The sequence below is a fragment of the Vombatus ursinus genome, unplaced genomic scaffold (genome assembly GCF_900497805.2).
Source record: "Vombatus ursinus unplaced genomic scaffold, bare-nosed wombat genome assembly UNPS02014872.1, whole genome shotgun sequence".
NCBI lineage: Eukaryota > Metazoa > Chordata > Mammalia > Diprotodontia > Vombatidae > Vombatus > Vombatus ursinus.
The window spans coordinates 8,059,628-8,076,677 of NW_020954650.1; the positions used below are offsets into that span (position 1 = coordinate 8,059,628).

Below are 17,050 nucleotides of genomic sequence, written 5' to 3' on the forward strand. Positions count from 1 at the left end.
AAAAAAAAAAAGAGTGACTAAGGAGTATGAGGAGAAACAATAACTGAGAAGCTCTGACTTCTCAGTAGATATTAGATAGTAGATATAGTAGATATTTAATAAATAGTAGATATTTAATAAATGCTAATTGAATTGAATTAAGTTGTTATGATGGGTTACCTTAATTCCCTTCAGCAATTCATGTTAAAATGATAAACTCATATTTTAGGGTGGATAATTTTAGGAAAGATTCCCATCTACTTTCTGTATATTCTTGTTTGTTATCTCAATCAAAATGAATTATTTGTTATCTCAGTCAAAATGAACATGATCACTATTATGTTGCGCATAAATTTTAAAGATTTCAATGGGAATTGCCATGATTGCAGATGTATGTGTGCACATATATACATATGTATATGCGCACACACACACACACATACACACACATTTATTTCATTGTTATAAGGACCTCCAATGAGGAAACTCCTTCTGCCAATTCAGATCAGAATCTCCTTTGCAGTTTATAGTCTTAAAGAGTTTTCTGAGGCTTTAAAAAGGTTGAATGACTTGCCCAATCAAGTCAAGAAGTCAATAGCATTTAAGTTCTTACTATGCACTAGGCACTATGCTGGGTTCTAAAAATATAAATATAAGTATAAAGAAAGACAGTCATTGCCCTCAAGGAGCTTATATTTTAATGAGAGAAGACAATATATTCTCTACCCTAATGTGGCAGAGAAGTCCAGGGAGTCATAAGTGGAGCATGGAGAGGAATGAAGACTTGACTGGTCTGGAAACTGTCCTTAAGATACAAGTTCTGGAGGGAACCAGACCATCAGAATGAGAATCTATATGAGTAGAGTGTACTTCCAGGGCAAGAGGTCCAGGAGTAGATTGAACTTCCAAGTTGAGGAAGCTTCTGTAGCATGGTAAGGAAAGTCTGGAGAATCAAGAGTAGAACCTGGAAAGTGAACTGTCAGAAACAGGATTTAAACTCTGACTTTCCTTACTCTAAGACCAGCTCTGTATCCATTATACCATGCTATCTCTTATTATATTACATACAAGAAATCTGTAGAATATATATTTGTTATTCTTTTCTTAATTTCTTGGTTCTTTAGTATTTATAACCATTATCAATGTCTGTAGCATTGCTAATGTCAGTAATAATGTATTTAATTATCATCACCTTAGGTTCCACCTCCACCTCATATTTTCAGAACACACACACACACACACACACACATTAAAAAAGGTTTAGGATCGTATTCTCCAACAGCTGAAGTTTCCTTTACCCTAAGCCACCTCTCTACTCCCATGTACTATAATGAGTGCATCCCAGGGCCATACAATTTTAAATCCTTGCAGTTCTATCTTCACTCCTCTCTGTCCCTGTACCTTGGAAAAATTGGAGTAGTTGCTCCCTTTTTCCACACCTCCAAACCAGGGAAGGCTCAGGGAACAGACACCCTTGGTTTTTATACTGTGACTTTCCTGCTCAAGGGAGGCCTAGAGATCACTGTAGGAAGGTGTACCCAATTTTCATGGTTCAGGAGAAGGGCATGTACCTTGTGTCCTTCTATTTTTGTGGGACTGAGGCAAAAGGATAAGAGGGAACAGATTAAGTCTAAAAGTGGTATAAGAGAGGGTAATGGAAGTGATGGGGTGATGGGACTTGGACCCCTAAAAGGAAAAGACCATGTCTTTGAAAGCAACCCAGTCCCTGAATTTTCCAATGCATTTCAACAGCCCAGATCACTGACATCTCACCCAAGGCACCTGGCCCACCCACCTAGATACTTGACAGTCTTTTCTCTTGGCCCACTACAGGCTATTCACCACTCATTAATCCCATCCAGATTTTTTCATTGTCTTTTTTTTATATGTCAGTTCACTGTTGGCATTACAGTAAACCTTGCCACTTTGACTATAAAAAGGTTTGAGTGTGTGAATTCTTTCTAGGCAGATGCTACCTATACCCTGATATTTCTAGGTTCCCAGCAACCCCAAACCTCATCAAAAGAGGGCAAGATTAGGGCCCTTACTGTTCCTTTTTTAAAAAAGTTTTATTGAAATATTTTGTTTTTACATTATATACATAGATTATTCCCACAAAGTAAAATAGTTAAGTGAAATTAATAATACAGTAAGTAAATGCAACATTTCATATGTGTAGTGCACATGCACACACACACACACACACACACACACACCCTTCTCTTTAAAAAAAAAATAACAGAAATATATTTTCTCTCTCTCCTAACTCCACCCCATTGGAAAAGATAAGAGAAACAAATTTCTTGTAACAAATATGCATAGTCAAGAAAAACAAATTCCTTAATGTTCCTGTTTACCCAACCTGTCCTCCCCACCTTTTAAAGGTAAGGAGAATCCTCCCAACCACCCCTGACATACTGGCAATTTTTGGAACCTATTGTCTGGAACTCCTTAAGGTGAGCCAAAGGCCTAATAAATGCACATACTAATGCTGGGCAAGGTAAAACATTGTTCTGAGTGTGTTTCAGTGAAAGTAATTGATGCCATTAGATTCTTCTTTTTTTCCTGATTTGATTGGGGGAAAGGATTAGAAGGTAATATGACTGTAGGTCACCAGAAAGAGAAGCAAGGGCATGAGGACATTATGTACCTGAGAGAAGAGAAAGGAACAATGGGAAATTGGGAAGACCAAGAGCTAACTTCACTGATGGGGACTTTTGCCAGCCCTGTTCATCTCCCTCTGTGTGAGAACATATAATAATCACATTCGGAGCTACCCCATGTCATAAGCTGCATGTATATTGCCAAAAACCATTACTGGTGAGAAGCTTGAACCAGATCAGAGTAGAGTTGTGATTATTTAATGTGATAGATAGGCCTTTGCAACATTTTGTTAATCAACTATGTCAGTTAAATTGCTAAGAAAGGGTTCTTTTCTCTGTAAGGAATATAATTTGTATCAGAAAATAATCCCTATGCAAAATTACAAAGAACAAGCATGGCCCCAAATATGAGAAATATGAGAAAACACCACACACACACACACACACACACACACACACACACACACACACTCCTTTGCAGAGGTGGAAAGTCCAGGATTGTCAAACATTTTGACTATATCCTGGGGCTCAAGACCATTTGCAGGTTTTCCTCCCTCACAAAGAGTGATAACATGATGCTCAGTGTCTGTGTGGAGTAGTGTGGGAAAGGAGAGATACAGGTTCTTCTTGCTTCCAGGGTTGAGAGAGGACATTCATGGTTCCTGGTTCTTTTCAGAGAGGAGTCTCTGGAAGAAGATAAAGACTTTGGGAAGAAGTCAGCATGATCAAGGCACTGGCTCCTCTTTAAGAATGACTTTGTGTTGATTGTGCTTTGTAATGTACCTAGTCATCATGGTTATGAACAGCTTGTAAAGATGAGTAAAGGAAAAAGATGTCAGGAGTGATCCAGGGCTAACACTTGGCAAGAGATAAGTGTCAAAGAATGCCAAAAGATGAGCAGGTCCAGGGGCTCTCTAGAGCAAAACATTTTTCTATTGGGTCGAGGATGGAGAGGGAGGAAAGGGTCAGAGGCTAGGGTAATGACCTGAAAAATACTGAAGGGAGGTCAAGGGGGGTAGGAAATGAAAGTCTCAATAAGGACAAAGAGTGGGTTTAGGTGAGGTGAAACATAGGGAAAAGTGGAATGAAGAGATTTTGATTAGATAGAGGAGTGTCATAATTTCTAATTAGGGACATGGTATATATCTGAATAATTGTGAGATATAGTGTGTGACCATTCTTTTGTGTGGTTGAAGTGTAATGAAGAAGTAGATCATAAAATTTAAAGAGGCTGAGGACTTGGGAGATTAGGCAATTTGAAGAAGAATTTATGTGAATGTTAAAGTCTTCTAGGGTAAGGAGGATCACCCAACCCTGTTCTCTCAGTAGATGCCTTTGCTTCTTTTCTAAGAAAATGGCCATCCATTGTGACCTCCCTTTTTACTTTTTCTCAAAATCCTTCTACATTTTTATCTAACTATTCTCCCTTTGCATCAATCTTTGAGAAGGTGATGGTACTTTTTTTTTTTAAGCCAAGTCCTCAACTTATATCCTTGATCTCATCCCTTCCAATCAGTAATCATTTCCCTTCCTCTCATCTTCAACCTCTCACTTTCCCCTAGGTCCTTCCTACTATCTACAAACACTCCCAGGTCCTCTTCATCTTTAAAAACAAAACAACAGCAGCCACAAATTTTCACCCCATTATTCTCTCAAGCTATTGTCTTGCATTTCTTACCTTTCACTAGGGGTAAAAGTCACCATTTCTCAAAGGATACAGAGGAGAGTAGATTGGAACAGAGATACTAGAAAGAATTCCTGGCTCCTTCTGCTGCTAGCCCTTCCAACTACTTATTTCTCAGTTGTAATTGGATTTCTGCCCCCCGCATTTTTGGATCTGTTCTCTCCAAGGATATCCGTGACTTGTTACCTGATAAATCCAATGGCCTCTTCTCAGCTCTCTTCCTCTTTGATTTCACCTTTTTCTCTCCTTTTCTGTCTCCTCTTGCCCCTCCTCCCCACCTCTTTTGCACACTTTTCCCCTCCCATTCCTTCCCATTAATTCTGCTAATACATATAGGATTACTTGTTATGCCCACTGAGAATAGATGGATATAGTTCATCAGAGATTTTGTGACCCCACAAAAATAATATATGGATTAAAAAAGCTTGAGAAATTCTGCCCTCAAAGGATTTGGCTGACTAAGCATTCATATGCTTCTAACAAATTAAATGACTGTGAAAAATAATTTGGGAAAAGGCTACTCTGCCAGTGCTTTTTAAAATTATTAGTAATTGGAAAATCTTGGTGCAGTGGCAGCTTTAGTGCTAAAGCAAATTAAACATTCATGATTCTGTGGATTTTTTCCCTGTGTAGTGCCCAAGACTTGCTGTGTTTTGAAAGAACTCACCAGGCTGGTATTGAACTGGACATTGATCCGACATGAGGCATAGCAGAATCCCGAATTGAGAGCATTTTCAAAAAGGATGGTGGTTTTAGTTATTTTCCTTTTATTCATTTACTTATTGATTCATATTTGAAAAAAAGAAGGGACTGTCAGTTATTAAAGGAAGCAGATGTTGTACCCTTTAAAAATCAAAGCAGTCCATTTGAATGCCATCTTGTTGAATTAGACTGTTGAATTAAACATGACAGCTTTGAATCTATTTCAACATTTAAATCTAGTATAACATGGAATAAATTATGTTAATTCCATTTAAAATAAATATCTGCTATATGAACAATTCTTAGTATCAATGTAGATGTTCATTCCAAAGATTTGGTGTGAGGAATGGAAGAGGCTGTGAAAAAGAAAAAAAAATTATTAATATTAAATTCCAAAAAGAACACATCACAAAAAGAAATAATACCTGGGTTCTATTCTCTATGTTTACCATTTTAAGAAGAAAGTATTTAGGTATTCACTCCAATGTCTAGGTTACCTGAAATATTCTGGCGTATACTTGTCCGTTTTCTCAAAGAAAGTTCCTATCTCCAGTGGGTGTTGCATGCAGTTCTTTGACTGCTGGGTAGAACCTACCTTATGAGGAGGCAGTTACTTATGTACTGTCCTTTGAAGGGGGTTTGGCTCAGATCTCTTTTCCAGAAATAATTCCCTTACTACAAGCCTTAGCTCTTTAATTCTACTGTTTAAAAAAAAAAAAGACTTTTAAGAAGTCTTTCTTAAAAAGACTTTTAAGAAGTCTTTCTTAAGAAGACTTTTAAATCTTGAATTTGTTTTTGATCTTCTACATTAAAATGTAAATGCCCTTGATTGAAATAGCACTCTAAACCATTATCAATGGACACCATTGTGTTCACCACTCCACACTCTCTCCTGTTTGCCATGTGACCCATGGCAACCAACCAGTCTGTCTCTAGTTATCTTTACTTGGTAAGTGAGCCCCTAAAAACCTATCTGCAGCCCAAAGAAGTTTAGCCTATTTTAATTTTGGCCCCTAACTAATGCCAAGTTGTGTGGTTCTGGTGTAGATTGTTGTTAGGGTAAAAGTGTTTTGTTGGGAAAGAAACTCAGGATAAAGAAAGGGTCGAAGTTTAAGAAGGGGAAGAACAAGGAGAAGGGTTGGGGGACAAGTGCCAAAGATGAAGGTTGCTTATATAACAGTTTTGCTTAACATATCTCTTGGGGTTGAGATCCTAAATGAAGAGATTGGGGCCTAGAGAGATGACAAGACTCTCCTGTTCATTTCCACCACTGCTTAGAAGCATATGGAAGCATGTTTTCTAAATGGGAGATTTTTTTGGCAAGACAGTGGCTCCCCCACCCAAAGAGAACATATCAGAAGAATATTTCAAGGTCCATGGTCTCAGTAAAAGTGCAGAACGCAGCAGCTGAGAGCATCAGATTTTTCATCAGGGGCAATAGTCCTTCAGGCCTTCATGGTCACTGGCTTTGAGTCAACTATTGATTCTGCCATTGTAAACACTAACTCTTGAGAGGAAAGTCCTGGGAGAAAGCAGCAACCTAAAGATGAATTCTTCTTGTCTTCCCTTATATACAGACCTTGCCTCCTCATATGGTTTACTATGTTCTAATTAGTTTCCTTCTTTTCTCAAAATCTATATCCTTTGAAGCTTTATGGTATCCAAGACCAAGTTTGCATTTAATTTTATATTAATTCTTGGTTTTCAGAATACTTGGACTTAAAGGGTAAAGTAAACAGGAGAGAGTGTGCACTGGTGAACACAATGGTGTCCACTGATAATGGTTTAGGGTGCTATTTCAATCAAGGGCATTTACATTTTAAAGTAGAAGATCAAAAAAAATTCAAGATTTAAAAGTCTTCTTTAGAAAGACTTTTTAAAAGTCTTTTTTTTTTTTTTAAATAGTAGAATTAAAGAGCTAAGGCTTGTAGTAAGGGAACTATTTCTGGAAAAGAGTTCTGAGCCAAACCCCCTTCAAAGGACAGTACATAAGTAACTGCCTCCTCATAAGTCCATACTTGGACTTTGGGAAGATATTCTTACCTGTCCACTTATCAGAGACCATGAATGATTTTCCATATGAACACTCTTTTCTATGGGCCTTTAACTTGTGATGAGGAAAGGTTCCCTCCTTCTTAGGAATATAAGGCTAATAGTTAACAAAAGATCTTTGATATTTATTGAATGTATGTATATGTATTACGTATATGTATGAATATGTACTACATACATGTGAGTGTATATGTATATGTATTGTGATATGTGTATGTTTATGTGCACATGCAGGCACATGTATTATAATTAAAGGACGCTTAGCATGGCACAGTGGATCTCAAAGCCAAGAAGAAATGGATTGAAGTCCCATATCTGATACATACTGACTATCAGTCCATCAAGTATTTACTAAGTACTTACCATCTGCCAAGCACTCAACTGAGCACTGTGGATACAAAGAAATTCTGTATGACCTTGGGCAAATCATTTACATCTCAATGTTCTATGCAGAGCTCTAAGACTGCAAATTGTGGAGAAAGTGCCCCACTTTATTGATTGAGGGACTTTTTTCACTTTGAAGTTCACAATGAAATTACAGGTCCAGTCTCTATCCTTATATGTATGTGTGCCCACTCTTCCCACTGATGCTGTGTGCGAATTTGTGGGAAAGCAGGTCTTAGGTTGGTGGAGGGAGTATTTTGTTACTACCATTCATGCAGTGCCATTTCATTAAAAAACAGTGCTTTCAAATAATTGTATCCTTTGGGTAACTTTTAGAGGTAAATACATATGTAGAAGCTTGTGAGCTATAGTTTGGGAACTATAGAATACCTTGAAACCAGGGTAGAAATTCTGTTAGGGTACCCAACCCACAAATGCAAATTAGGAAGAGGGTACCCAGACAAGATGCCACTCAATTTTTTTTTTCCTAACAGATTTAGGTTAGGAAATGCTTGGATGCCTACAAAAGACCTAGCACACAAAAAGTTCATTATGTTAATTAGCAACAGCTCTATATATCTACTTTATTAATTACTAGTATAATATTTCTCTAGACAAGGGGAGGCATATAGCTTTATTTTTCTTATAATTTGAGCTAGGCTAGTTTAATAGAAAATCAAAGAAGAGATATAAACAAAAGACAAGGCAAGAACAGGAATTTTTACACATTAGTAGGTTTGTTCTAACTTATATAGGGATAGAAGGAACTAATCTTGATTTGCAAAGTTATGATATTTCTCCCCTCCCTTAACCCAAGACAATCTCTTGAATGGGAGAAAAAGGCCATTCAGTAAGACCCTATTTTCAAAAAGCAACAACTGCATTATTTGGAAGTCCAAAGGTTGTTTTCACTCATTTAAAAGCAGAATTTACTTACATTATCATAACTTTGCAAATTAGTGTAAGGAACTCCCAGTGAGGAAATTTCCTTTATCAATGCAACTTGACCCCCGTTCTATAATTTATAGGCTTAGAGAATTACCTACATAACAAAGAAGTCAAGTGACTTGCACAGGCTCACACAAAAAGTACGTTGCCTAGTCTTCCTGACTCCAGGGTCAGCTTTCTATGCATTATTACATGCTTCCTCTCTCTTTGGATTTTTCATATTTAATTATACTCATATACCAGAAATTATTTGGCTATTCCCTAGTTGAAGGACATCCAAGTTGTTTCTAGCTTTTTGCTACCACAAGTGTGGCTACAAATATCTTGGTATATATGGGAACTTTTCCTCTGTCTTTGACCACTTTGGAGTGCCCTGAGGTAAATGTCCAATGGAGATATTTTAGGGTCAGTTTAGGTACTCTTTCAACGTAGTACTGTTATTTTGGGGGAGGGGTGTTTTGTGGTAGAACAGCTACCACAGTTTATAGCTCTACCAATGGAATGTTATGACTTGGTCAGTGGTCATTGAGACATGTTTTAGCCAAACCATTCATCACCCTGAGGTCAACCTAATGAGGAGCCTCTGCAAAGCTAGGCTGGTCCTCATTCAAAAGACATACTGTCTGCCCCAGGTCCCCTACACAAAGCCCTTTCAGCCTGGTGGGATGTGTCAGAACTTGCCCTCCACTGACCTAACCTTCAAGAACATTCATGTCTCAGGGAGATATCAGAGTAGAACTCTGGTGGAAGTTTTCATAAGTGCATGGCTTTTTAACAGTTTTCAGTCCCCATTTAAAAGTCCCTAGTTAAAGAAGTGGGGCTCTGACCCAGTTCTCATTGTTTGCTAAATTAGTATTAGAAGTACAATTAGCCATTCTCACACTTAATGGAAGTACTGAATTTCCCCTCTCCCCTGCCAGAACAGAGAAGCTTCACAGCCTGCCAGATTTCATCACCAGGTATAGAGATCACCTCACCATGCCAACTGTGGCAAGCATAGAGGCAAAGAGCATTTGTAATAGAATGGTTAGTAATCAGAATAAACCTTTAAGTAACTTAGTGTTGAAAATAGGTCCTTGCACAATCTGGCAACTTTTTCTAGCTTTTTGAAGATGAAAAGAAATGTATCTTTTCAGATTTAATTGTGGATTCTATAAATGTAATTGATCCCATACCTTGGTGAGGAAAAGATACCTGCTTCAAGGTAAGATAGTTATTTATTGCAGAGAAAAATTACAAGAATTAAATGAGAGATACCAGGCAGTTCAATTTGAGTCTCTGAAAGAGGGTAATTCACCTTCCATATATCTGCATTGCCCTCCCCCTGATCTCAGTAATATTTGACTTCCAGGAGAAAGCAACATGTTTTACTCACCTTATTCCACTCAGAAGCCTGGGTCCAATGACAGGAAAGGAAATTGAATGGCCATTTTACCTTGAGTGTCTCTTTCATAGAAATCTTATCAAAGGATGGTACTGTATGTATTAAAGATATTTTTGGAAGGTAGAGATAAATTGTTTATGAGGGAGAAAAATCCTCTTATTGGTACAACTATAAAAATGTAGCATTTATACTACAGTCCAGTGGCATTATGAGATTAAAGAGAGCCTTACTGGTTTCAATTTTTAAGTTTGACTCCAATTCAATTTTAAGTTCTTGGGTAAATTTTTTAGGGAATATTGCAATATCCATTTTAGAGTTTTTTTGTATTGAGAGAAGCTTAGACTTTAAACTTCTCTGCTTCCCTTGGCAGAGTCAGTCAGTCAACCACTATTTATTAAGATATGTGCCTTTCACTAGCCTAAACACTAGAGATACAAGTACAAAGAGTAAAACAATCACTACTCTCCATGAGCTTACTTACTTTCTCAAGGGGAAAGCAACGACTATTTATGCAAATTTATACAACAAATATAAAGTGAACAAATCCAAATATATACAAACTAGTTAAATACAAGGTAGTTTGGGAGAAGGGCACTAGCAGTTGGGGAAATGAGGAAAGGCTTAATTTCAGAAGATGGTGCCTGAGTTACTTCTTAAAGGAAAGAGCTTTTTTAAGGAAAATGCAAAGTCTCCGGAGCCAGTTAGCTTCCCTTCTCCAAAATCCCTATGACTCTTTTACTGACATGATGACTCCAACCACTTTCTTCTGTTCTATAGTGTAGATTGAAGCACTGGAGGAAGTCCAGAGCTCTTTCCCGGAGGCTATATTGTTTGAATTATGAAAAATCAGTCATTTCATTAGGCTCAGCCCTCCTTCCACCAAAACTGACTCAATTCAATTCAATAAGTATTTATTATTCACTCACCATCTACTTGGCTCTGTACTGAGCACAAAGACCAAAACATAACAATCCCTGCCCTCAAGGGACTTGTATTCAACTGGATCAAAATTCCCCACATTTCATGAATTAGTTCATGAATTTCAGTGGCTAAGAGTCTTGTCAGCCAACTGTCTGGTGATTTCTTTTCCTTTTCAGATTTACATAAACTGATCTTTGAGTGGCAGATATCCATTGTTGACTTGTATTTGAAATCTCTATATCTAATAGGACTTCCTAGAGCTTTAGCTCTTTTCTTAAAAACCCAGTACAGTATAATCTTCTCCATTACACAATGAAATATCAGAATAAGACTTTAGAGAAGGAAGGGACTTCTAGTCCAGAACAACACGTTTTCCTGGACTTGGCATTTCTGGTAACAGGCTGTCAGTATTTGAGTTCCTCCTTTTTTCTTTCTGGTTCCTCATTGTGCTCCTTTGCTGTATACTTCTTTGCCAACCCCCACTCATCAAGATCTTCCTTTCTAGAAGATTCTATATCCATACCTTGTAGCTTGGTTAATCAATTAGTTCGCATTAATTAATTAAATGAACACATTAATTAATTAATTAAATGTGTATATTAAGCATTTCCTATGTGCAACTCACTGTGCTAAATACTGGAAATACAAATAGAAAGACATAGACAAACTCTGATCCCAAGGAGCTCTCCTTCTAATGGTGGAGAAAACACCTATAGGACATTTCGGCTGCAGATTATTTGGAAAGGTATCAAGGTCTTTAGGATGAAACGGTGAAGTAGATGATAATACATCTTCTTTAATGTCATTTCCACTGGTAAAATAATATCCATTTGTGATGTTGAACAATTTGACCATGCCAAGAGCTTGGGTTGTAAGAATATTCTTTTTAGAGTCTTCAGTAGCAATTTTGAAGAGACAGGACTCTAACAGTTGCAGAAACAGTTACTTGTAGTACTATTTTCTGAAATGATTGCTGTGAGTACTGGTCTGGAAGCAGCACAGGTGTTCTGGGGTGTGATGCTGTTCTCAGGACTCATGGTTTTATCTGCTTATTGGTAGAAGTTCATTAGCAGTTGGTGTTGGTGGTGGGGAGGAAGGTAGGCCCAGAGCAACAGTGACAGTCCATACCCCAAACCATTAGCATTGATAATTAGCATATTATTGCCTAGGTGAACCTGATTAGGTGGGTAGGGAAGGAAAATCGGGAGGAGGAAGGGGAGATAAATCTCCCCATAACACCACTGGAAGTACAAGGGACAGCAGACATTGGATATATTTCCAAAAAATTAGAGACAAAACCTTTTTCCTCAATCCTCTTACAACCCAAAAAGTTGGTACCTTTATTGTGGTTCATTCACCAATCTTCTTCAACACCACTACCAATACCACCCCCAGTCATGAGGAGAGATAAGAATTTGTCGCATCATCTCTACAAGTAAGAACGTATCTCCTCCCCCAGCAAGAGTGTAACACTCATGCCCTTCCTAATGTAACCGTAATGCATGCTCTGTTCCGAGGGAGCACCCTGTCACACTCACAAATTGCCTTCTTTGTCTGCTGTGTGATCCTGTTGTGTGAGGCAATTGTGGGGGACTCTGTAGTGAACAACTGAAGGAGTGACTGAGACCTTGGTGCCTGGGCAAGAAATTGCCTCTAACCTGGATCATATGTCCCCTTCTACTAGGTCTGAAAACTATTGCAAGCTTTTACTAAAGTGCTTAATGTGTGTTAGGTGCTTTGCAAAGCATTGGGAATACAAAGAAAGGCACAAAGACACCCTGCCTTCAAAGAGCTTGCATTCTCTCTTTCTGTCTCTATAACTGTCACCCTCTATCTCTGTTTCTCTCCTTCATTTACTCCCTCTTTTTTTCTCTCTCCCAAGAAAGCTTGGAATGCATTGACTGCTCACAGTTTTGCCAACTTTGGGTTGACTTATTTTTCTTTAGTAGTAGCCTTGTAGCTCTTAAATCCTGGGAGCCTCCCTCTGTTGGTGTCAGAAATCTTGAACACCAAGGATCCAACCAGCATCAGCCTCCCTCAAATAGCAGGGATTACAGGTGTGGGTGGCAGTGCATGGCCTCAGGGAACTTACATTCTAATGGGACTGAGGGCATGTGAATAAATTCCCTTACACTAAGTAAAATGTGCTTGTATTAAAAAGCCAATTACTTGGAGTATTATTGGTAGTCTTACTTTTTCCATAAACATCTCTAGGTACCCTAAAAGCATCTGGGCTGACTATGACAACTTAGAATTCAGAAACATAATATAGTAGAGGTATTTGTAATGGTTCTAGATCACTCTTCTGCAGTATTCTATGAGAGGGGATTGGTATTCCAGCTAGGCACTTCTAAATTAGTTGTTTTCTTTTTTAAATTTACCTTTCAACTTGACAATCATGGCCTATAAAAAGGTGAGTTCTCAATTGTAACTTACCATGTTATATTAGAAACAGGACCGTTTTTGATGTCTTGATATTTCATCTCATTGAAAAATGTTGTTTGTTTAAATAGGTTGAGTACTCATCTGCTTCAAGTGAAATTAATGAGCATTTCTGCTTAATAAAGAGTTGTAAAAATTGATAATTACACTAGGGATTTTAAAATTCTTTGTTTGCTTACTGAAATGTATTAATCCAACATGTGAGAAACATACCACTGGGAGATTTACTAATGTATGCATATGCTCCAGAGAAAACTAACGTTAATAATGATGCTTTCACTGAAGAACTTCTTATCACAGCCTACCAGGCCTTCATCAGAACCATAAGTTTAATAGAAAAACAACTGTATTATTAGTTAGAGTACTGAACCATAAGTAAGAAGACCTGGATTCCTGTCCTGACTCAGCCCTTAACTATGGGACCTATGACAATGCACTTAATCTCTCTGGGTCTGTTTTATCATTTGTCAAATGAAGAGCCTGGCCTTTAAAGACCCTCTCAGTTCCAAAAATCTATAGTTCTTTATCCTATCATTCTGCATCTTGATTATTTACTGGTGCTATTGTAACCTATACTTTGAAAGTTGACTGTTTTCATCTTTAGTTTTTTCTTCCCACAGACTCCAGATGAAGGGGCAATCACCTCCATCTATGCAGCGGTTGCACCAGAGCTAGAAGGAGTTGGTGGCTGTTACCTTTATCATGAGAAAATTATTAAATCTTCTGATGTAACCTATGATGAGGACCTACAGAGGAAGCTCTGGGCAGAAAGTTGCAAGATGGTTGGCATACCTAATGTGATCAACAAAGTCATCCCAACCTAATTGCCTCCTATTTGAAATCTAGTGAATCTCCATGAGTCTCATGAATCTTAAACATGATGTTTAATGCTAAGCCTGTAAAATTGTATTTTTCATATGGATCTTGTGGCTTTTGCCTAAAAAGTAATGAGTGCCGATCTGTCAATAATTCCCTTGATTTCTTCAGTTTTCAGTGGATCTATAATTTTGTCAATGTGGCTACAATCAGTCCATCCCTGCTTGCCCATCCTGTGCAATTCTTGTCAATGTTCTACAGTAAATCTGCAAATCTACCAAGGGGGTCCAGGGTTAAGGGAGGGAGGGAAACAATCCATCCAATGTGCTAGGTGCCTTCCTCTAGTTCTCTTGCCAATGCACGAAAACCAGAGTGGGAGAAAGAATTCTCACACAGAACTGGGTAGATTCTGATACCCAAGCCAATAATCTGTTTTGTATTTATAATGTTTCAAATTGTGATTAAATGATCTGTGATTAACAAATATCTGATATGGGTGTGTGATTTATTTTTCTCTTGATCATCTCAAAGGAAAAGGGATTGATGTATCTTATGAATAAAAGGGTCATGGTGAGATGGTTGATCTGAACATCTTTTTTAGATGCCTTTTAATAGAATAGACTTTGTTTTGACTGTTAGAAAGCATCACATTTTTATTAGTGCTTTCTGTTTTGTTTTGGGATTTTGTTGTTTTGTTTTGTTTTGTTTTGTTTTTGACTCAGATTTTGTACCTGCAGGCATGACTTTGACTGGATACACACAATTTCCATTGGCTGTGGGTTCCCACGCTAGGGAACTGTGTGAGATGAGGCCAACTCCATCATGTTGTTTCACTCAAGAGGGACAACAAAGGTTTCAATGGGCCTCCTAGCTACCAAAAGTCACTGTGCAGCCAGTGTAGTAGTAATAGGCTGGTACTAATGGCATTACCTTCCTGATGCCACAGGTGAGAACTCAGCTAAGAACACTGTCTTAGGAAGCACAGCTGACACAGGGTATACCTCTTTTTCTTTTTTTTAAATTAACAAGCATTTCTTTTTCTTTCTCTTCCACCTCACCTCACCCACCGCCCCCTCACTGGGGAAAAAAAAGGAAGGGAAAGAAATAAGGAAACAAAAGGTAAAAGGAAGGGAAGAAATTGAAAAGAAAGAAAAAGAAGGGAAAATAGAGAAGGGAAAGGAAGGAAAGGGAAGAAAAGGGTAAGGAAGAGATGTACGTCCTTCTTACCTCCACCTCTTAGAATTCCTTAGTTCCCTTCAGAGCTCAGTTCAAGTACCACCTTCTACGTGAAGCCTTTTCTAATCCCCAGGTTTTTGTGCCTCCCTGAAAAAAATCAAAATACATTTTTAAAAATTGTATATAATTTCATATATGCATATTGTCTCCTCTGATAAAACATAAGCTACTTGAGGACAGGGACTAATTACTCATGGATGGACTGAGTCAATATAATGACAATGACAATGCTATCTAAATTAACTTACTTCAGGGCAGCTAGGTGGCACAGTGGATAAAGCACTGACCCTGAAGTCAGGAGGACCTGAGTTCAAATCCAGCCTCAGACCAAACACTTGACACGTACTAGCTGTGTGACCTTGGGCAAGTCACTTAACCCTAATTGCCTTACCAAAAAAAAAAATTAACTTCATTCATTACAATGCCAATTAAATTACCAAAAGAATATTTGTAGAGCTTATTTATCTAACATTTCACACCGTATACCAAGATAAACTCTAAATGGATATAATTTAAGCATAAAGGGTGACATCATAAACAAATTGACAGATCAAGGAAGAAATTACCTTTCAGATCTATGATAAAGGAAGAATTCACGACCAAACAAAGAATAGAGGATCACAGAAGATAAAACGTATAATTTTGATTGCATAAAAATAAAAGTTTTTGAATAAGCATATTGTTTCCCTTTTCCCTTCCTTTCCCTCCCCTCCCTTTTTCCTTACCTTTCTTTTTTCCTGTTCTTTCTTTTCTTTTTCACATATAGCTCTCATTTTGATGCTCATAGCCACTCTGAAAAGTAGATGCTATTATCCTCATTTTACACATGAGGACACTGAGGCTGAGAAAGGTTAAGTGACTTGCCCAGAGTCATATAGCTAGTAAGCTTCTATGGCAGGATTTGAACTCAGGTTCTCCCAATTGCAGGTCCAGCATTCTATCCATTACCTTTCTAGTTTAAAGCCTGAGATTTTACTCCCTCATTTCTTTTTTCTAGTTTTTGTTTCTGGGAGGTGGTGGTTTTTTTTTTTTTGTTTGTTTGTTTGTTTTGTTTTGTTTTGGGGTTTTTTTTTTTTGCTACACAATGGGGTTAAGTGAGTTGCCCAGGGTCACACAGCTAGTAAGTGTCAAGTTATCTGAGGCTGGATTTGAGTTCAGGTATCTACTGTGCCACCTAGCTGGCCCTCATTTCTTTTTTCTTTAATAGTATTTTATTTTTTCTAATTACATGCAAAGACATTCATTCTAATTACATGCAAAGACATTCATTTTTTATAAGATTTTGAGTTCCAAATTTTTCTTCCTCCCTTCCCCTTCTCTCCTCCCTAAGATGTTAAGCAGTTTGATATAGATTATATAGTGAAATCACGTAAAACATTTCCATGTTGTGAAAGAAGAAACAGAACAAAAGGAAAAAAAAACCATGAAAAAAATAGAGCGAAAATAGTATGCTTTGATCTGCAAACTCAGCCTGTCAGTTTTTCCCCCCTTCTGGATGTGGATAACATTTTCCATCATGAATCTTTTGGAATTGTCTTGGATCATCATATTGCTAAGAGCTAAGTCAATCATAGACTCCCTCATTTCTAAAACACCTTTGGGAAATAGATCAAAAACAAGCAGGTACACTAGTATCTTTTTTATTTTCCTTTAATCAATGAGTATGGTACTAATCCTCCCTGTGGCCCCTGGCTATTTCCCACACTTAATCCTAGCTAGGCTCCATTGTCCAGGCCCCAAGAGTTCTGTTCACCCCAGCTTACTGGTGGCTCCCATTCAGATCTTCCTTAGACCCATCCTCCAGTCACCCCGAACTACTTGGCCACTCCTAGATCCTTCCCACAGTCTTCCTGTATATAAGGTCCCTCTTGTCTCCATTAAGGTGCTCAGATTCCTAAA

At 37.9% G+C, this 17,050-nt stretch overlaps 1 protein-coding gene across 2 annotated transcripts in view; it reads left to right on the plus strand.

Annotated features, from left to right (window-relative positions):
- The window catches only part of DHRSX (dehydrogenase/reductase X-linked), a 380,969-nt gene extending 366,563 nt beyond the window's left edge, over positions 1 to 14,406 (plus strand). For both annotated transcript variants that reach the window (XM_027842409.1, XM_027842410.1), the window contains exon 7: positions 13,720 to 14,406. In XM_027842409.1, the coding sequence (XP_027698210.1) occupies positions 13,720 to 13,923 (204 nt within the window). In that variant the 3' untranslated portion in view covers positions 13,924 to 14,406. The remainder of the gene's footprint in view (positions 1 to 13,719) is intronic.
- Positions 14,407 to 17,050: the final 2,644 nt, after the last annotated feature.